Genomic DNA, 23,752 nt, shown 5'->3' with positions numbered 1-23,752 from the left:
AAACTTTCTTTTAAATTGAATGTCCTATTAGAATGACTTACACAGTATTTTACTGCTATATAAATACACTTTATGACAAAACTATTAATGTAAATGAGCGATACTAACATAACACTTGTTTCTACAGGCGGTTTAATAAAATCTTAGAACACAAAAGCTGCTATTGCTTCTTAACTATGATAGATGGATATATCAATACATAGTTCTTTCTACTTTGGGTTACATTATTGCAATTTTCTTAAGGATCTGCAATTTTAGATAGTTAATAATTTATAGATAGTTTAGCTTTCCTTCCAAAGAAATGGTTTAAATCGGTCCAGTACTTTCGGAGCCTATTAGGGTACAAGCAAACAAAAACATCTTTGATATATGTAATGATAAAAAATGATCGCTGAAAAATTGCGTGATTTCTATGTAGAGGGATTTAAAGGGCCGAGAGAGTTGAACTTTGTCAATATACAACGGGGGCACTGAGATCGCCGGTGTGAGACATGGCTGTTCTACCCTTACATTTAATTCGCATCGCGCGGTGCGAATTCTATCTGGCAAGCACGCAAAGTTTTGTTTATGCTAATAAGCCTGCGAGATTTTAGTGTTCTTATTGAGTGATTGTGGAATCGATGATTAAAATCGATATTCTGTGTCGCATCCCTAGAGCCGCCGTTCATTTGCTTCTACGCGGCCCCACTCAATCTCGTTTATTATGAACGTGCAGCCAGAGCCCTGTCGCTCGCGTTTAACATTGGTACATTTTGCTACGTAAAATGCTTTTAGTGTCACCGTTGCGTAAGTTCTCATAGACATTATTCGGGCCGTGTTAAAACGAAATGTAGCCTAAATGAAAAATTATTTCGCGCGAAAATAAAACGTGCATTTATTTAGCATGAACCAGAACGAATTTTTTTTATCCCACGATGTAGACAGGAATGGTAGATGCTTGTCTATCTGTCTAAGGCTTTGTATTACCTTATAAACTCTATATTGTATTACTTAAGTATCGCAAAAAGGCAGACAGACAAAAATTAAAAAAAAAATGATTTGGATTGTATTTAATTCAGACACATATGTACCGTAATAAGATGCAGTTATTTCAAGTTTTTATTTTTTAGTATGTAAGTACCTACATAAATGTATTTATTTAAAACGTATTTTTTACAGACTTCAGCGTAAAGGAAGACTTATTCTCTCGCAAAGATAGCATGCGTATACTCTTTGTGGGGTTTGCACACATCTAACTAGTTTTGCACAACCTTATCAGTCTGACAAAATAAAAAAATTCTAAGTTTATAGTCCAGCCCTTTTATTTGATACCGATATTAAGAAAGAATGACAAATACACACACGCACGCACACGCACGCAAGCACGCACGCACGCACGCACTGACGCACGCTTAAGGAATGCTGAATACGAAACGAGTTGATATGGAGTCTTACGAAAAAGAGTGTCCACTTGCGAAGATTGCTGCGAATTCCAAAAGTAGGTTCTAAACTTACCACAATGGAAAGCTAGCTAACACTATGTAAAAACAATAACCTCAAAAAGAGCATCAGTAATATCCATTTTAAGATTCAAAACATCTCCATTTCTTTTACACATAATAACCCACGTGGGGTGCAATTCGTGACATTAATGAATGGCATTGTAAAAAGGCATTCTTTCAAAGGCATCCCCTCGGTATCTAGGATGCATATTATTTCTTTTGAGTTGTCATTCACCGGTGGCGTAGAGCTGCATATATAAATAATTCGTATCGGACCCTTCTCGACCTTAACTCAACTCGTTACTTGGAGGCACAATGACTTCGCAATACATGAGTTAGCTATTTCTTTTATTGAATAGTATAGTTTTATTTGTTATACACGGTGAGTTTATTTATTGTTGTAACAACAGTTACTCGGTTAATCTATATAACAAAGAAAAAAAGTAAATTAGTAATAAGATAAAATTAGTTTGGTGCATAAGAAGCATACTATATATTGAGTGTGAGCGGCGCGCTGCGGCGGCGGTATTATTTCAATTAGTTTCGGTACTTTCATTTAGCAGGAAAAATATTCGATTACAAATTGATCAACTGCTAATTGTTATCACTGGTGTAGTCAATTTCAATTATTTTAAATATTTCTTAGAATTACTGTAGATCGGATAGATTAAGGCGGTCGATGTTGATAAAAGCACGGTGCATAAGATGGTTCACAAATATAAAGTGAACTTTCAAAGAAAAAGTAAGCTATCGTTTTCTAAATGAGATATAACTATTACAAAATCAGAGGTTAAAATGATCCGACTTCAAAAATAGCTTTATACATCCCATTGATTAATATTTTAAGACTTATTGGAAGGAATACCTGTTTATAGTTACGAGTAGATACTACATACTTAGCCCACGTATAATGCAATAAATTATCATTACAGACTTCTTGAGTAAATTACGATACTAAGGTAAACAAAAAATGTTTTGAAAGTTTGTAATAATATATTAAAGCACCAAGGCTGAAGTCAAAATTGTTTTTTAGCTACGAGTGTAGTTATTTGGTACATAACATTATTAGCACACGTTTAAAACCATTAATGTTTAAGACTTTATCAAGTAAATTACGCTGCTTGTAACGTAAAATTTATAAAGCGTAAATATCTTGATGGAATTATGAAGGAGCATAAAAACTTAATAAAATACTTGGTCGAAATTTCGCTCAAAGCAGAACGAGCGAGGGTCGTCGACTCTCGGTCCGCATCGCAGCTCTCTACTCGCCGTGGGTAGAAAGGCCCGGTCCCCTCGCTTTTGGCTACGGAGTTCGGCACATTCATTACAAAAGCGACACATCGCCGGGGCCCCGGTTTAATAATTCCTCTCATTTGATTCCCCCGAACGAGTCGCAAGACTGCACGCCCGGCTAACTGTATCAATCAACATCAAACAAACGGTCTATCTCTTTAGGGTTGAAGTATTTTAGCTTAACGACCTCATAAATAAAAGTCAAATTATATGCTAGGACTTATTCTTCGACTGAGCAATATTTTGCATAAAAATTTTCAAAAAGAAATAAAACAAGAATATAATTTAATCAAAAAGTCAGCAGGGGTAAACGCAGGTTTCATTTTATACCATCCATACTAATATTATAGGTTTGAAAGTATGTGTGTTCGGCTCAAACGCTGCACAAAACAAAATGAAATTTAGTATAAAGATAGCCAGGATTCCCGGGATGGGACATAGGCTAATTTGTATATATTTTATGAACGGTACAGCTGCATACTAGGAATTTTCGCGGGCACAAGTTAGTAAGTTAACAACAAACAAAAAATAAGTTGCATTTTTATCTCTATATCAACAGGAAAATAATTCGAAAAAAGTTCCATGGAAAACAATAATTAAATATGTAAGATTTAAGCCATCTTAGATTTACCAGCTGTTCAGGATAATTTAATAAAAACATTCCATTTGTTGGTTTTTTATTAAAGATAAAATCTGGGGTAATTTTGATAAATTACGTACTTAAATAGAAACGTGAACGTGAATGTGGAAAAAATAAATCGCTTCAAACGTTTTTGTATATTTCAAAATAGGTAACAAAATATCTAAGCCTACTCTGCTTAAAAAGGCCTTACAGTAACTGATAGGGGACGAGTCCTAAAACAACAAAGCCCCGGGGTCTACGCTATTCAGCCGACCCGCATCCAGCCAACTGCGAACTAAAGAATTATTCCCTACAAAGAACTACTCGAGAGTAATAAAGATGTTATAATACATATTCACGATGCGTACTTTCATATTAGATAATGTCGTCAAGTAAAAATCTGGTTGCATATATCTTAACAACGATGTTGTCCGTAATTTAGCCTTTATTTTTCAATGAATTTATACAATTATTAGTTTTTTTTTTAAGATACTTAAAACTTCTAAACTAAATGATAACATAACAAGTCTTAGTGAAATTTGAATTGAGGTTATCGAAATTTATATTAAATTCGTTAACTTGATTTGATATTCGAAAAAAACTCTGCCCGATTGTAAAAAACGAGACGCTACACGCGCTAAACGGCCAAGCAACAAAACATGCATGGAAGTGCGATATTCCTGTACCCATAGTATGAAATCGTGGAGACATTTTAAAGTATCGAAACACCATATTGCCAAAGTAAACTGGAATTAATTCTGCTCATTTTAGGGTCGCAATCTTATGTGTTCAAAGAGATCGATTTTACTGTGACGACTACAAATTTTATAGCAAATAACTAAATACTGCTCTTTTTTAAATTGTCTTAAAAATCATACAACTCTTTACAGCGACCTTATGGAATGCTCTAGATAAACGATTAACTAACAATTTAAGATGTCAGATTACGATACGATGGAAATCCACACATTTTTTCGACCCAGCGGTCCGGAACTTTGGCAGAAGGGAACGTTTTGTCTAAGTACTAGAACGTCTAGAACCTCCCACTGCTAGGGGAGGGGCGAAACATTTTCTCTACCATGTGACAGCCCTAGGCTAGGGTTGCAGCTGTCACTTGCAATTCTTTTTATCGCTGCATTCATGATCTAGCTATCGTCGTGACATGGCCGTCGGCTGTGTGTCTCTCAGATAAAGGAGGCGCCGTGCTTTGATCTGCGCATAATGAAATAGTACGATGCACTTCAAAAGCAGTAAGTACATTGATGGCTACATTTTGTTGATATATTAGGAGTTATGCTGTATGCATATTGCTAATTTCGCTTTGTATAATAATATATGATAAATTATTTCTATTGGCATCTTCTAAGCTTTCAACGCTTCTTTCATCACTGGTAACACGGTTGCGTGCAGTTGTTTTTCGTTTAATGGGTACACAATCGGAACTACAAAATACATATACCTGAGAGTTCTCCATAAGGTTTTCTAAGACGCGTGAAAAGTCTTCCAATATGCACTTGGATGGGCTACGGCCCAAACCCTTCTCATTTTGAGAGGAGAGCTGTGCCCAGTAGTGGGCCGGCAATATGTTCATAATGATACTGCTGGTGATGATTGTATGCACATCGCATATTTTATCTGGCAGAGCAACTGTCAGAATACGGCCTGGAGTAAAAATTTCAACCGCTTCAAACAACTTTAACGGAATTTTTAAGGTCGAGCCGAGCTTGACGTTATCAATAATACGAATATTTCGGATAAAGAATATGTTTTTATATCATACCTTCTTAAACTCAATACACCATGAAAGCCTACTTAAAGCTTCCTATTGTGTACTTTCAGCGAGGAGTCAATACGAAAAAAAGAAATAGTTGAGTAAGGTAGAAATAAAGAAAAAGATTTCCATTTTGTTAGCGTATGTCGAATTAAATTGCAAAAATATGTTCAACTATAAATAATAACACGACATCGCGCTTCGATTTCCTCCGTGCATAGGAAATTGCTTTCATTTTTAAGCGTGAAAACAATGTGGGCCGTAAATAAAATTATTCACGCCCACACAAATTGGAGTAGGTTTTGCTTTTGCAGCGCGCTAAGTGTAGGGTTGCCATGATAGTTAATATTGGAAACGTAGATTTTTATGACAAACTAGCTTTGACTGAAGCAGGTCTTTTTGCCCATCGCGTCGATTGTGGAATCATGATTTGTAGAGGGTATATTGATGAAAAAAGTAGCCTATGTCACAATGCTCTTTAAATGTTCTACGCAAGAAAAAAAAAACTATGTTGCCGTGCGAAAGAGAGATACCTAATAAAGACATCTTCGCATTTAAGTAGTATGATAGAATTATAACAGTTTTAGAATTTCTGAAGTTATACTTCTTTTGGCGCGTTAGGGAAAAATGGTGATAGTAAATTTTATATACTATATTCTATAGTTCAACAAAGTAAAAGTAAGGTATATTTGCGCGAGAACTGACAACTTCACTCACGATATGTATTTTTTTGTGATATTTAAATAAACTTTATTTATCTAGATAATGCGTTATAATAAAACTTTCAATTTATTAAATACCTTTCTTCTAAGTGTCGCTTTTATTTTTACAAACGTAGAATAAGGCCATAGATTAACATTTTTAAAAGACTTTAATTTTTTAACGCCAAAGTAGTATAACTTCTAACGCGTTTACATAAGTACACACACGGTTTTTTGTTGGTAACAGTAATGCAAGAGACTTTTCATGCCTCTTGCTTTTCGTTTTCTAATAAACAAACTCACATCGGCTGAAAAGTAGCTACCGTATCGTTGCTTTTCGTAATGCGCCAGTTGCATATCGGTTTCGTATATATTTTCCCGCCACGATAGCGTCTGATGTATCTTGCCATACTTAATGTATGAAACCGGCAGCCTGCTTAGGCGTAAGAAACACATTAGTTTATTGCTACCTTTAGAGTAAATATGTAAATTATGTTCAACCAAGTGTCATATTTTTACAACTCTTCTCAGTTATAAAATATTCTCGATATTTGAAGCGTTGTCCCAAGGACGGCCAGATAACAGAGTGATTCTTCCATTACAAGGTTTCATTATTTCGATAACAACTTTACTGCTATCTTTACTAGTGATACTATACCTTTACGGTATCTACGCGTCATCGTATAGGAACGCTAAGTCGCTTGGCAGCTGGTCTTAGTTGGCAGGGTGGTAATTAGTCACGACCAAAACCTCCCGTCATATTAGAGAAAATTATAAACTACCAAACTGTCCTATCCCCCTTCCACTTATAAGACTACAGCGCTTAGATCATGAGAATTTCCTACAAAAACCCAAAGGAATGGCAACACTAGCTGGTTGACAGTCGGTACTCGGTACAATTTAGCAAACAAGCTCATTGTCAAGTGTCGCAGCTCGGACGCCCGCTAACACGGCGCGCAGAGTGCCAGTTCACAAACATAGGGTTCACTTGTTTGTAATTGTAAGCCGCATGATGAAGACGCGACATTCATCGTTATAATTAATGTCGCTTTTGTCCGCGTTACGTTATGCACTCACTGTTTAGTTGCAAGTCGCGACTACAATACAAACAATTAGTAGGACAACGTTCAGTTAAGGGCACAATGTTTTATAAACCCAACAAAGCTTTAGGGTTTTGTTGGGTTTAAAAAGTCAAAAAGTATATATAGGTTAGGTAGTAAACAGATGATAATAAATTTTAAGGTTTTGTAACATATTTCTAAATTTTTTCGGACAAAATTTATTTTCAGTCCTTACATGTCTGCTTAAGTAAGTTCAGACACATTTGGAAATATTATCAAAATAAAACCTTTACGCATCTCAATTATTATAAATCATGAATAACTCAGATTAAATAATAGTTTAAGAGGATTTTTAAACAGGTAGGTACTCTAAGGGTAATTTTTGTACATATTACTATCGGTCGAAGGAGGACGCACCGATACAACATTTGCCTGTAATGCGTCTTCACCTACAAAAACGAGGCTCCCGATGTCTAAAGTCATCGAGACCATCGGTCCAAAAAACCTATTCCCTAGCCCAACAAACTCAAGATTAGTCAACGTCCCTCTTAGTCGAGGAGAACTTCGCAGGGTGACCCCTAAGGTTGACGTTCCCGCAATGTCACCCCCGTTGACGCCGTTAAAACCCATAAAATGATGACCCCCAAAATAGACACTTACCGCATCTTGATCGTGAGCATTTGGTGTGGACGGCTGGGCGGGCCTAGGAGGTGGAGGGTAGCCCTGTTGACAAGAAAATTATATTTTAAAATTGACAGACAAGATATAAAAACTGTTAGAAAACCTACATATTACCTAAGGAATGCATTGTTAAAACCTTTTCTTTTATTCCACTACAAGTTAACCTTTGGTGGATTACTTCAACCCCGCAGCGATTAACTTCACAAAACAGAATTGCGATTGAATCAGGGAGCTCCGTAATCTAGCGCCATTAGAAACTTTTTATTCATCTATAGTCGTAACAGTTAAAACTGAAGTAAATATTCTCAATTACTTACTATCAAAAACAGTTTAATTAGGCAATTAAAGGTAAAAAAAAACTGTTCAATAATGAAAACTGAATGGTATCGAAAATGTATTTTTATCATTAAAGGGATAAACTCTCCAATGATTCATTTAGCATCCACGGCGATCCTCAAACGAGCTTGGTCGAGTGGCGCTATTAATTGGAAGCGACGCCGGCGCCGTCTGCCACTCAAGTAATTAACTGGCATTACATTACTTCTGTAGATGGTGTAACTATTTATTTTTATAAGGCGAAATACGTGACATGAAATAGCTTACGTTCTAGATCCCTAAAGATTCTAACTATAGGATAGGATTCAACTTCTAGAACAATAATAGTGTTTCGCCTTTATTTACACACTTTAGAGTGGTGTTCTGTAGGTTTGCATAAATCTCAACATAGTTTACCTCAGAGGCGTGAAATCATAGGTACTTTCATTTTCTTTTGCTACATCGCGGTCTTTGAATATTAATAGCTAATCCTATATTGATTTTTTTTTCTACACAGAGAAAATGTTTGACGCATACCACTCCGTTTGGGAAAACGGAGTCGTTGGGTAGGTTATAAAATGCCTCGCATGCTAAACTATGGTAGGATTAAGTTTCTGGAACAATAATAGTTTTCGCTTTTTTATTATGTCAGCGCATGGGGGAGACGCGCGGTAATAGCACTTTTGCCCGTCTTCACCAACGACGGACAAGGCAATGCCTAAGTAAGTAGCGCCTAATCAAATAAGATACCTAGGCTTACATATGCCTTTCACCAATCGATTTTCTAGGCAAATCAAATAACCTAACTTGTTTATGGTCCTTGCCACGTATTTTTCATTTTTAATTAATGTTATTAAAAAAAAAAAAAAAAAAAGAATATATATTTTTTGCATCCGTCAAGTGTCAGTTTACAAGTCCCTTATATTTTACGATCCGCGGAATCAGTGTCGTAACTTTAGATGGCGCCTAACGTCGTTAGACATCTTATATTAAGAGTTCGTAAAAAGTTTTTTTCTTCGATTTTTAGGATTTGTGAAAGCAGGCATTAATCCTTTACATTTGGAATATAATACACAATAGTTAATAGTTTTTTTACCCGGCTACTGAAGGGTAATGTGTTTAACAGACTTTGTATGTATCTATAGATGTTCCAACCAAAAAACATAGATCTATTGTTGGCTACCAAACCACACTTTTGATAGATTATTCAGTTAAGCATCAGCTAGACACATTTTTAAGCTGTTTTTGAAGAAATGCTCTACCTTTATAGTCACAGCTTTGTGAACGATATCCCATGTTTTGAAAAGAGAGCAATGTTTGAAAATGTAGCACAAAGTAAAGCTCACTACAATTGCTACTTAAAACAATTACTTCATAAAGTGGAGATTGCACGTGATTATAAACGATCGTTGAGAAGTTGACCGGCTTCGCTCTCAAAGTTAGTTCCATACAACTCAAAGTTTCCTACTTTAACTCAATGGGTAAAGACGCTTAAAAGTTTGAAGCAAAAGGGAATATCATTTTCATTCCATTTTTATTACATAAAAGACGAAATTTCGTTCCTTTATTTACACACTTTAGAGTAATGTTTTCAAAATAGTTACCTCCAAGGCGTGTAATCATAAGAACTTACATTTTCTTTTGCTACATCCGCTCGCGGTCTTTGAATATTGATAGCTAATCCTATATTGTTTTTTTTTCTACACAGCGACAATGCTTGACACATACCACTCTGTTGAGGGACTCGGAGTTGTTAGGTGGGTTATAAAATGCATCGAATGCTAAACTCTTAAAATTATAATGTATTTAAAGTATAGCTTGAACTGAAGACAATCTTAGTCAGTTTCTTTCATTGGACCACTAAGCTTCCATGTAAGAAAAAATAAACTTTAACATTTGATAATATTACAACTTTTTAAAATTATTGAACACGTTTTAGAGGAAATTCTCAAACTATAAAGAATCTTAGGATTTTTTATGGAAATTAGACACTCAAGACTTGACCTTTCCATCCGGTAACCCTACTTACATTTGACTAAAATCAAAATTCATACTGCACTGGAATCAGGATAAAACTGCTTTATGACGCTTAGATGCAACGTAGCGATTGTGAGCGCTCGTCGGGATGTCGACGGCGTTCTCGCGAAGATAATTTCATGCAATTCAAAACATTCCCGCTTCAACTCAATGAACTAAGATTGTAAGAATTTCGCTCGCAAGCTAAAATATTGTTTTGCGAATGAATGAAATGCGAAATATTTTTAGCTATCTACTTTAGTGACAAAAGTGATAATAAACCGAATACGTAAATATTCTACTGAAACAAGTAAGTAGGTACGGTACATACTTCAGTTGGCCAGATAAGTTAACTAGGTAAGTAAAGTTCAAGTAAATAACGACTCTACACTTCGATTCCTCTTTCGTTAAAGGACCACGCGCATTTCACAACCTTGGTTGCAGCACGGCTAGCATGGGCAAGAGACAAGTATATCCCCGGGGTATCTTCTCCCACAGTTTTATCAACTCCCACGAGCACTGGCTCACAAGTGGAAATAATACCCAAATAATATATGTGTATTAATGAACGGGGGTGAACTCCTATTCCATGTTCCAGTAGTATTTATCACGTGGGCACGTTAATTATATCCCTTATCGGGGGATATAATCATTATCTCCCGCCCGTGCTGATTCAGTCACTTTTTTCAACTAGTTTCAGACCGTTCGTTTCATACTTAACACATAGCTTTAAAGCAATAGTTTCTGTACTGCCTCATTAGTCTAGTGGTTAACACTTCGGACTTGATTTCCTGGATTCGACTTCCAGGGTGAGCCGTTAAGCCGTCGTACTCGGTTATTATGACTAACTTGTGATAATAATCGTTAAATTCTGCCAATCTGCATTGGAGCAGCATGAAGGGAAAAAGCTCTTGATTCCTCTCCTTGTGTCCAGCATAATGATGCAGCCAGGACTTAATTGGTCGCAAAACCGCACGTCTTGCCTTACAAGCAGTCCGCGGACGCTCGTAGAAGCTCGACTCGACTTGAGCTCTAATGGAAGGTTTTGCGGCCAGGTAATTGTAAGTGCGCGATACTTATTAGATGACGATACTTATTATGGTATGGCTTATTGCTACTATGAGGTAAGGCTCTACCCGACGATTCCAGCTAAACCACGGTAAGTTCACGATGTGGTTCATATTTAATATACTCGTAAACATTTTAACTTGACAACGATATTTAATTACTTAACCCCTTTGAACCTAAACGCGATGAAGCAAGCTTAACTCAATTTATTCATTAAACTGGGTTAAGGGCTGCAGTATGAACGTTTTAACGTATAGCAAAACGTTTAACGAAGTTTAATACTTCGTTTCCAAGGCGCCTTTAGTAGCCGGAGTCTTTTTGAAGAGAACTCTCTGATTTGAACCGGTAATAAAAGTTATCTGACATTAACCTTCAAGTTCTTTTGTTTACGTGGCCGACCTTCGCTACTACCGCAAAAGACAGCGCCAATAAATTAGCTACATTAAACATTTGCTCAATGTAGAGAGTAGTAACAGTTTTTCGACCACATTGCAATATGCCTTAAAGGGGCTTCATGTTCAAACTTGACATTCCTATAGTCCTTCTGCCTCACTATCAAGACTATTTGCCTAAGGTTATTGTCGTTGTCCGTGTAGATGTCTACGTCAAGTACCGGAAAAAAGGTAGGAAAGAACCCCCTTCCTTCTTAAGACTGCATGCGTCTAACAAAGGCCGTTATGCATAAGTTGCACTGGTACAGTAGGTACTACCAGCATAATTGTTTTTGACAATTGTGGTGATTGTGGGCAGTTGTAGGCTATCCTCAATGCATTTCTCCATATAAGTGTTTTTATGTTTACATTCCTACGAGAACGTTGATGCATTAATGTAATACTTACCCAAATCGAAGCGTGGCCAGTTTTAGCTATAGCAAGTAAAGTGCAAAATTACATTAATTTATGTATACCCTTAGTATACTTACAGCTAGCAAAAACATATACTAAGTATGTTACAGATGCACATTAACAAAAAAAAAATTGATTTTTCTTATTAGTTAATTCATCTGAATATAATTTATGACGCTAAACTTATATTTAATATGTCAATTTGTTGGTGCAGAGTAATCAGATTACGAAGCAACCAGAGTTCGTGAAATGTTGGAGCATTTCGAGCATAATGCATACGTAATGAATCAAGAAAAAAAAAAAAGTGGTAATCTTCAAGATCTTTTGTTTACGTGGCCGACCTTCGCTACAATTGCAAATAACAGCCAGAGGGTTTGCCCATAATCACCACGCTGTGCAGACGGGTTGGTGATCGCAGTAGATGGTTGTAATAGCACAGAGGCCGCCGACGCCCCTCCTCCATTATATCCCCTTAATCGCATCGTACGACATCCGCGGGAAGAGTGGTAACAATTATATTCTGATCGGCCGTCACCACGTGTCACGGAAAATGCAACGTTATGTTATTCCATCAATTTTATTTCAAAGCTTTGGGGGCACCAACATACCTAATCGGAAGCTGAAATTTTATATTAAAAGATTGTGTATGACAAGCATTAATAATGAAGCAACAACACGCGGGTAGGTAGGTGCACAATTAGGTACAACAAAAGCTAAACTGTCTGGATTAGATAAAAAGACTGTACAAAGTTCTATTATCGTTTTCATATGTCATTTTCATTCTCTCATTTATTATTTTTCATTTTTTTTTTTAATCTAAACAATGCTTAAAAAATTAAAAAAAAAACACTATTAAAAATTTATAAAAAAAACATCCACCCCCCGCTTGCGGGGCTTTTGAATGCCCAAGCAACCGGCGGTCAGGGCTCCAGAGTTAGGAACCTCATCACAATACGCGCCGTTTCAAGGACTACTGCCTTCTGTATCCGACCCTTGATCGACCAACAGAGCGAAAGCTTCTTAAGATGTTGGTCGAAGCTTTTCGCGAGAAGACCATTGACTGAAACGACGATCGGGACTATAACGGTCGACTCAACATTCCACATGGCGGTTATTTCGTGAGCAAGGTCGTTATTATTATTATCGTGAATAAACAATGAATAAATAATTCCTATTCATTTTAGTGTTGGAATGGCATTCCAAAATTAAAGCATTAACATACGAGTCTCCAAGGATTGAAATCTCCATGAGAGGAGAGTTTTCATATGAAATATCTTTACAATGTCAACGTTTCACGAAGTATAATTACTAAAGCTCACCGGCAAGTTGAGAGGCTCACTCAAACTTGGTCCCGTGCAACTCTATGACTTCCATGCAGCGCTTACTTAAACGTTTAGTACAAAGGAAATATTTTCTTTAAACTGTCGTACAAATTGAATAAATAGTTTTATTTTGCACGCTAGTTAAATAGCAGCTTTAATTTGTGGGAAAAATGTTTAATGCACCGTATTTATCGCTTTAGGGTTAGTTTTTAATCTTTTCTTTAAAGCAACTGGAGTTATCGGCTATTAAAAAACTCATCTCTAGGACAATCATTAAATCCATATTAGGAATATTCGGAAAATCGTATTTGCAAAAGGTATGGTGATGGTGTCTCGTATCCTTGCTTTAATTACTTACTTTATAATGTTATATTTGTTTTAGACTAGCTGTTACCCGCGTTCTTTGTCCGCGTTAAGTAAGGTTTTTTACAAATCCCCGAGGAGTCATTGTTTTTCTTACGATAAAAAGTAGTCGATGTTACTCTACGTCCCTTCAACTAACTCTATGGTACAAACAATTTGATTGGTTTGTTAGTTAAGGCGCAAATAAATGACAGACAAACTAACATACATACTTCCACATTTATAATATAAGCATGTGGACCACCTAGGTTGTACATCGATGATGTACCGTCGGTGGTCCGCTGGTGGTGGCTGATGAAGATCTTTCTATCAAATTCTAGGACAGATCTCTTCAATAATTTGTAATCAATGAAGTACTTTAGTGATATTTCGAGATTCGAGTATTTCAGTTTCGTGATGAATAAAACATTAAAGTTTAAATCGTATTTAAATCGTTGCATCCGTTAGAGCGCTATTATGAGACAGACAAAATGACACATATACAAAACCGTCAACAAATAACACCCCTCTATTTGCGTGTGAGTTTCAAAATCGTACCTACTGAAGTACCTACACATTGTGTCTATAAATAACGTATCCACAAAACGCGCGGCGGTATAAATAAACAAACTTCCGAACACAGCGCACGTAGGGCGCGCGAGCGAGGCAAAACAAGCCCGCAATTACACACATACAGCGTCGAATGCGCAAAACACGCTAATTTCACTTTGTCCACCGCTCGCCGCCCCGATGCGAGATCTATGTGCTTAGCGAATGAAAAATTCAATTCAAAATTGTATGATTGGTCCCTTTGTTCAGTGAATACGAAACATCGTTGACAAGCCAGGTTTGTTTTGCCCGTGCACCGAATTTGTTTGTTGATCAGGATAATTATTCAGGTAGGCACAAACCCGTTGCCTTTTTACATTTGTTTCGCTCTATCGAATGCCTAATTTGTTATTTATGAAGCGCTCTCTAAATAAATTTTATGGTAAAATGTAGACTATAAGCTAACAGAGCTGGCGTTCCACAATTTCATTCTTCTGTCCAACTACGTGTACTTCAGATATAACGAACCTTTTTCATCTGCGCAATGTTTTGTTTTTTAAATGTTAAATGTGTAAAAATTATTTTTAAGTTAACCTTTGGAGGATGGATAATAAATGCACTAACTGAAAGAGGCGAGAAAACATTCAAAAAAAAAAACGAGGACGCCCGGGCACTTACACTTTTGTTGGGCCGGGCATCTTTATCGTCACAAGGTTGTGTCTTCGAGCTTTAAAAAGTACATGACTTTACAAGGCACAAGGGACGTGTAATTAAAAATATATAGGCCGATATAACTGCCTCGTTACTCTAGTACTTAGCCTGTTCAACTACGGATTACTAAGCAGTAGGTTCGATTGGTGGAAGGATAGAAAATTTGTATTGGGTTTTTCTGTAAAAATCACAGTGGTCAATCTAAAAATTTCAGGTTGCCAGATTCGAAATAGCCGCCTTTTGTTAAAAGAGGTGTACCTACTTACTCAAAGTAATGGCAACTGTGATGTGCAATCTAGGCTAAGTATTTAAAGGACGAATTATTTTAATAATTCACACGATAGAAACTGCCAAAATTTAGAAAATAAAAAAGAATACTGTAACATAACCGCGAGCGTTATCATCATCATAAACACATTACCGGCAAGTATAGGGCAAGGGTGTCCTCTTAGAATGAGAAGGGTTCCTAGTTCGTAGTCCAACACGCTGACCAAGTGCGGATTGGTGGACATCACACGCCCTTGAATTATGGAGAACTCCGAGGTATGCAACATGCATGTCTGATAGTTTCCACGATGTTTTCCTTCACGATTAAAGCATGTGATATTTAAATGCTTAAATGACTATAAAGCACAAAACATTTACTATCTTACATGTATAATATTATATAAATATAATAATAAAAACGCTTACAACGACACTCAATTAAAAAAACCCTAAAGTGCTGGCCTTTATACCAGCACGATATCGTTGCTTCTAACCATTAGCGAAAAGTCCTACGACAAAGAAGTAATTGATAGAACATAAAAAAGGTAATAAAAAGGGCCATCATACCCTTTACTTCACAAATGTGATACACATACTGCACTATCTCACGATAACTCCTCATTAATGTCATTCAAGAAATTATGACACAACATAATAGAAAGAACCGCAAAGCAAAAACGTTATTTTCGCAACAACAATAACATAATACGGCGACATCCAATTAATTGACGAAAGAGAACAGAGACATGTCAGTCGCAGGGGCTCTATATTCTTCGTATTATTTGCGAGATTCGCAGAGGGAGGGCGTCATAATTTACCCAACACGGCAATTCCCGACAGCATACCGCGTCGCCAATACCGCGCGCCGCACCGAATTTGCGCTGCACAGAAGGAAGGCTAGTTTCGCCAGGTGTGATGGGAAAACCAGGACATCAATCAACATAAAATAGAAGTTCCAAAACTTTAACCCGGCTTTGGAGAAATCTTGTTTTAAAGAACTCTAAAACTGAAATCAAGTAGGGACCTATAAATAGTTTAAAACCCAAATTTATTTAACAAAGAACTTATATTTAACAGGAAGGCGTAGTCGGTGGCCATCTTAGTGGTCAGAAGGTTGACCATCAATGCATTCAAAGACTGTTTAACACAAAGACCCTCCAGTAGGCGGTTAAAAATCAAAAGTAGCTAAGGTAATCCACCAGCATCTAGAAATATCAAAATTTCTATTGGTTATCATCGCTATTTTAAAATTTTACTATTTTAGATTATATTATTTTAAACACTACCTACCCGGGGAAATGCTAAACAAAAGTTAAAATTCTTGAGGAATTTTGAATTTGACCCAGCTGGCAACACCTTATACAACCTGATAAGATTGGTATTTATGAAATTGATATCTTAACAAGCGCTGAAAAAAGCAACGTTATTATAATATTATGAGAGTTGTTAAGTAGTCATGTAAGTATGATCATCATAAATCATCAACTAAAAGGTTACCTTTTAGTATTAATTTGGCAGTATAATTTAGTATTATACACTCATTTTGTACACCACCTAGTAAAGTTTGTCATAGCATAATTTACAAGATACTTGTAAAATGAGTACGTGAAGAAAAAAAAAATCAAATCATTGAAGATAAGATAAGAGCTTATAATCTTTCTTGTTACTTGTACCAAAAATATTAAAGTATTCTCAAAGTGGATACAGTATGACATTTGGCATTGATTAATCAAAAGTCAGAAAATTCCATGAAAATAGTAAAAAGCTGGCGACACTAGCCGTAGTCAGCGTTTCGTAGGTTTCCGACCGAGAGAACTGCCGCGCAAGTTCCGGGAATCTAGAGCATTTCGCAGTTTGTGAGACTGCCGCCGTACGATAACTTGGCCTTTATGTACAGAGAAAAACGTAACATTAAATCGCTTCTTAGTTGCGCTCGGGACAAGGTAAAGCGAATTACGTGATTAAGGGCCCGTCTTAACGTGTTTTGTGACTTTAGTTTATGAGCCGCGTTTTCACTCTCGTAGCTTTAGTTTTAAGAAATCACCACCATGTAGTTACACTACACAGGAAAAAAATATTATGTACGTAGGTACCCAAAGTGTCCGATAGGAGGTTTCATAATAAAACAAATTTTTACTATGATATTTAAATAGCTCTTCGGTTACATAGAAAAGAATATAAAACCTGTTGCTTTTAAGTCCAACAAATCTAAATAATTTGAACAAACGGCCATTTATAGGATTTTCACTCAAATGTAAAAGATTTAATGAAATCTCTGAATAAACAAGAAATTCTAAAATTACCAATTAATTAGTAAGTAATTTTAATGAATGCTATTCATATAGTAGTATAATAAATGCGAAACTGACAGGCAGTTGCCTAGTCTAATTTCATAAATGCCACCAATTAACCACCATTCAACAATTGCATATAATTATAATCTTCTTACGGATGTGAATATGTTGTTCAGTGGAAACTGCTACTCTTAAAACTTTCAATAAGACGCCTCAAAGGTTGCCCCTTAAACGAATGACGAGATTAAATAGAGTAAAAGTTATGTAATGCAAGCAGACGCTGCAGTTGACTGACATAAAGAGGCAACTCGTCGAGTAAAAAGTCCGTTTAATTTTATACAGTCATGAGAACGAATAAAGTTATTTCCCTTGGTTGTGCAATACCTATTTATTCGTTTAGCATCAATAAATGTATTATGCCACCCGAAAAAACAGGTTAAATCTGTTCAGATAAGAAAAGTCACGCAATTATTCGCACGGGGTTTGACTAATATATCTTCTTGACAATAAAATATGGCGAGTTTTTACTGGCAAAGCGTACGGCTAGCGAGCGGGTGCGACTGTCGCGAGCAAGCGGCGCGCCCACTGTGGGGGAATATTAAACGAACCCCGGTTGAACTTAATATCTCGTCACAGTCTCAGACCAATAACTTCGTAGGTATAACAATATAAGACCTCATTCCATAATTTCCACGCAAATTGATAATAATTTTTCTCCTCAGTAGAAAACAAGAAGCTTTCATGTCACATAAATGAACAAAGAAGAAACGCGCCATTACTGGGAATTTTTTCCATGAAAATAGCAATGTAATTAATATTGTTTCAGTAGTAGAGTCCAGTAAAATATAATTAGTGATTCCTCATTACCGCGCGGCATGGCCCCTCTGGACGTTCGTGCGTCTGCTGGCTTATGGTTATTAATAACGCCGACCGCCCCTCCGCCTTCCCCCCTCGGACTCCCCACGCTCGCTGCCGCTGCCGCACGTCTGACATTTTAATTCCGGACTCGGGGCTATACGTCCACAGCGAGAGTCTATAGCCTACACCATCGACAATTTTATCGACTCTATTTTCATTTAATTTCAATTCGTGATGTTATCATGCCTACACATAAGATCCATGTTATGGATAACGTTTCGATTCAAACTGAAATTCCCATTGTCAATAATATTGAAATTCCAATATGAATAAAAAAATGTATCGAAAACTTGTCCCTCGAGTAGAATAGGAGTTTTGGGAACTATAAATAGTAAACACGTATTGAAATAATATCGAGTGGAGTAGGCGAACATCACTAGCTGCAAATGCTACAATGGCGGTCGGGCGAGCGCAGGTCGAGCGCAACATGGCTGCCTGGTAGGCGGTTCGAGCGACAGAGACAAAAGATCCAACGGGTGCGGGCGTCCCGCTCGCACTCGCACGCAACGCTCGCATCGATCTCCACTCGCTCCGCTCGCCCCCAGCACCAGAAAGGCGGAACTAACAAAATTACAAAGCGCTTTCGAGCCGCTAATCATAAAATAAGATACGACGTTTCATTTCGACCGTACTACTCTCAGCGATCACGATGCTGGAATGGCCCTTGACTCACAAAATTCTACTGACAACGTACTGGAGTATTAACCTCTAAGTTTGGTAGTCGCAGATCAAAGTAGCATTTAAACATCAGGTTTGTGAATTGCGGTCCTTCTATTTTATTTTCTACTCGTTCAACTTATTGTTCTGTAAAGACAACCCGAGTGAGGAATTCCTTCCGTACAGTATAATAATTACGTCAGTGAACAAAAAACGTAACGTAGAGTTTCAGTTCTGAGCGGAATTTTTAATTATGTTTGTTACTTTGATTGAAAGCGAGAACCGATTTAGCTCCGGACTGTATAATAGGAAACTAAGCCACATTTTATCTTTGCTCGAACGGGTAACTTTTTTTATCAGAATACATTTTAGCTCACCATTCTCCGTACGTGTTTGTATTCTAACGCGGGGCTCATCGTCAAGTAAGTACAGGTTCGACTCCCGGCCAAGCCATCTTAGAAGTTTCTTTTGGACGCACAAAAATTTGTCAATACAAATTTTTATCACATCCTTTAAGCACGGTCAAGGAAAATATCGTTGTGGGAAGACCTGCATAATGTATTAGAAGGAATTCTGGGAAACCTACTAGCCAACTCGTTTTTCGATTCTCCTTTCATAATAAAGGAAACTTACTTCCTTAAGGTTGAAGTTAGGCAGTAACTTATGGTGGTGTCCCATCTTTATCATCTTTTGATATGGGTCCAATTAGAACAATATTCAAATAGCCCGTTTCAAATTAGAAATATTCAAAATGGTTTAGATTTGGCACAGATAATAATATGAGGTAAAATTGCTATAAAAAAAAAGCCGAAATTATAACATCCGTTTGGAAGTCGGTGGAAAAAATACAAACGCTTTAAATGTTATCCATATAGTTTACCGTTCTCGAGGATTCTAAGCCAAGGGAAAATATCGTCTTGAAATACTTCTAAGAAGTTTGCAACATAGTCATGAAGTTCGTTTAATTTTATTATTCTATGTTTTGCCCAAAGTCTTCACTTTCGGAAGGTCGAGTTCGAATCTTAGCACACACCTCTAACTTTTCGAAGTTATGTGCGTTTTTGTAGTAATTAAAATATCACTTGCTTCAACGGTGAAGGAAAATATCGTGAGGAAACCTGCATGCTTGAGAGTCCTACATAATGTTCTCAAAAGGTGTGTGAAGTCCACCAATCCGCACTAGGCCAGCGTGGTGGACTACGGCCTTAGCCCCTTCTAGTTGTGGGAGGAGACCTGTGCCCTGTAGTGGGCCGGTAATGGGTTGATATGATGATGATGACTTTTAATTGTTAGAGCTGGTCATGGTTCTATTGAATGTGAAAGATTCAAATTTCCAACAATTCCTTTAATAAGAAGCCAAAATGAAAGAACGACCTCTTCAAAAGAGATCACTATCGATGACCCCCATTTACATCACATGGGTCCCCCATTGGAACCAACCAGTGCTTCGGGGGTCAACTGTCTCAGCTTTGTCTTTTCCCTGAGAATGACCAGTGCCTAGTGTGAAAAAGATTTTGTTGTTATGACTTTTGTAAGGATGAATTTAACAAGGTTTTTTTTTAAATTTTATTATATTAATTTTGAAAAATTTTCAACATCTTTCATTTCTTTAGATTCACTAAAGACCAATATTTTTGTGGTAAGTACTTATTTATGCATGACAAACCTGTTTGTCAGAGACTTTTCTTCAGGCCTTCTTTACAAATACCTACTATTGTATCAGATTTAACCTATTATAATCGAAATAATCTACAGCCTATATAAGCAATCCAAAGTAAATCCAGATTAAATGAAACCCTGTAGGTTTGGGTTCAGTTTAAAACGGACTGGGAATGCTCACAGCTGACGTTTTCCACTTTCACAAGAGTGACGTTTAATATTTGCGCCCCGCGGTACGGGACGGCTTGTCTTGACACAAGAAACGGGAAGTGTTTATCAAAAGTCAATAGAATAAAAAAATAGAATGGGACCGGTGGAGGCAGAAAAAAAAGTTCTCAATTCGTTAAGGATTTCATAGCAACACCTATGAAGATAACGAACCCCCGTTTTGGTGAGACTACGCTGATTCTCACAACTTTATTTTTCACTATCTCCTACCCGCGGCATTTGGGTTGTCTTTTTCTTAATGTTATTTTTCAAACCCTCTGAAACTAATGAACTTATTTGGAGAAGGAAGTTAGTCTATATAGTTTTGTGTAAACATTGACAACGCTTGCATTTATAATATTAAGATTAAACATAAACTGCGAAATAATTAGATTTTATAGTTCATAAATAAATTTTTTGATTCAACATTCCGCTATCGCAGGTGAAACATCGGGCTCAGCTGATTTCTTATGTGTGTATAAATATCCATTTTATACAGCCGTAAGTACTGTTGATGTAAAAAGGCCTTGTTATTTTGAATTTCCATTACAAATTGTGATTTTGTATGCCTGAGTTTTCGATGTCGTGATAACAAGGCTGAGTGACGTTTTATTTTTGAATTCTGCGAGCCGAGGCTTTGTTGTCGCGATGAAGTCAACCTACTTGACTTTGACAGAAATTCTTTTACTCAGTTAATGTTAGCACGCGGCGGTAGAAGTAGGCACATTTAAACACTACGCGTAACCCCAAAAAAATCTTAAAAGTAATAGTAACCAAAGTTAAGGATGGTGTGTTAGTTTCGATCGTGCAATTCAATTGATTGTGCTTGTTACGCAAGGTTGATCGAAGCCGGTAACTGGAATGGTGTACGACTTGTGAGGTTCGAATTAAGCTTTTGATCTCCTCAACTGAAAATCTTGAATGATTTATTTTGTTTTGGCAAAGTATTATGACCAGTGTTTCGATGCCAGCGATGACTTATGGCTCTGAAAAGTGGTCGTCTTACTATATGTCTCATTGGAAGGCTCAGAGTGATTCAGCGGGCGATTGAGAGTAGCTCTGGGCACGTGATCAAATCAGGAGGAAAAACCGTAATAGGACTAGAGTTGACGAAATAGCTGAACGAGAAGTCGAAGTAGCAATGGGCAGGGCACATAGCTCAGACAACCGATAGAAATGTGTTCCTACGGTGCTGGAATGGCATGGCGCACCAGACGACGATAAATATTCCCCGTCGAATTACTAACCCAATATCACTTAATTTTTCTATTTACAAGCCCGACTTTTCTTCTTCTTTTAATCATCTAGACATACAAATGTCTAGATAATTAAAGAGGACAATGAAACCCAACCGGTAACTTAATACGTGTCTAAATCTGGCTCCGATTTTGATTTTTTTTTTTTTATTTAAAAGTGTCAAACTGCTAAAAAAATACTTGTTAAAATTGAAGTATGACAAAATGTCTAAACACTATTAATGCAGTTGTTTAATAAACAGCACAATACTTTCAAAGTAATTCATAACACACGTAAATCACTTTCATATTTTTATTTTAAAAGACTCCTAGATTTCATGTTCCTATAATATTATTGTACACGTTTGGCCACGTGGCTTTCTTAAGTAGGCGCATGCCAGAGTGGACATATGGAGCTATGTTGTATGTATACCTAATTTTGCAGATGAAGCGTATTGTGACGTAACTGATTCGCTAACGCCGGCGGATTCCGACCTGTGCGACTAAAATCTAAATGGAGATATGTTTGAAGTTTGTCTACGATTAAAACTTTACATTTATGTTAACGCCATAGTTATTTTTAGTTGATACGTAGTCAAAAAGGTAACCTATAATAAATGTAATAAATCAGTTTAATACTTATGGATTATATAAATCTATGCGGACCCCCGAGGATATATTGAAATTGTTAAAACCTTCTCCAACACAAAAAGATTATTTTATTAGGGTAGGCAGTTCTATGACGAGTTTGCACACACTGCATATGTATATAAATTATTGCGTTTTCATAACTGTACTGTAAAACTCGTATTGGATAAGCATTTTTCATTTTATATCTTTAACCAGCTTCTGTATATATACCGTGCCGTATACACCTTTAAGTCTTGCACTGAAGACTATAATGTCAAGAGGTTAATTTTCAAAGCACTTCATTCTTAATTTGATATTGTATCTGAACTCTAACAGTTTCTGTATCTGTCGTTGAGAACAAAATGTGTAAGTTGTTAGAAACTGTAAATATACAATCGGGCTGAGAGATAGATGGATCGTGCTAAAAACAATCCGCGCATTCCGATCGCTTGAGACCACCACTTTGACGATCCAAAAGTCATCGTTTATTTAGTAATCCTTAGATCTTTGTTTCTAGCATTGTTTCTAAAAGTATTCCTCTCAGTTTTATTAACTGACTAAGCCAGCAAATTCAGGCGAGCAAACATTTACGCGACTCGAAAATGGGCATTTTATTAATGGTCGACCGATTTAAATGAAAGAAAACATTCAAGCTTATCTTTATATAAAAGTGAACTGCTATCGCGGGCTGTTGGGATTAAAAATTTACTTATACCTCTTATTTAAACCTTTTGATTTGTGTTACCTATAGGTTAAATATAACTGACATTTGGTACCATCTCCGACAACCCGAAAAATCTGTGTGTATAATGTAAATATTTTGTTTTTTCATGTATTTTTAAAAAAAATATAATTAGGTTAAGTTATACGTGTCTCATAAATATATAGATATAGATAGCTCTATCAGGCGACCTATCACAGGACAAGTAAAAATTAACATTATATACTTGATTTAGTAAATTTATATTACCTTATTATAAAAAACCCCGTTCCCAAAACAAGAGTAACCCGACGACATTAACGGGTGCTGGGAAACGATAGCCACGATCGCAAGAGCAAGCTCTGAGTCCTTAATCGTGTCTCAAAATTAATTTGCATATCCGTTTG

At 36.7% G+C, this 23,752-nt stretch overlaps 1 protein-coding gene across 7 annotated transcripts in view; it reads right to left on the bottom strand.

Moving 5' to 3' along the window:
- The window catches only part of LOC120633608 (trithorax group protein osa-like), a 164,887-nt gene that overhangs the window by 89,810 nt on the left and 51,325 nt on the right, over positions 1-23,752 (bottom strand). For all 7 annotated transcript variants that reach the window (XM_039903841.1, XM_039903843.1, XM_039903846.1 and 4 more), the window contains exon 4: positions 7,590-7,652. In XM_039903841.1, the coding sequence (XP_039759775.1) occupies positions 7,590-7,652 (63 nt within the window). The remainder of the gene's footprint in view (positions 1-7,589; positions 7,653-23,752) is intronic.

This window comes from Pararge aegeria, chromosome 22 (assembly GCF_905163445.1).
Source record: "Pararge aegeria chromosome 22, ilParAegt1.1, whole genome shotgun sequence".
Lineage (NCBI taxonomy): Eukaryota > Metazoa > Arthropoda > Insecta > Lepidoptera > Nymphalidae > Pararge > Pararge aegeria.
This window is presented reverse-complemented; position numbering and strand designations above follow the sequence as displayed.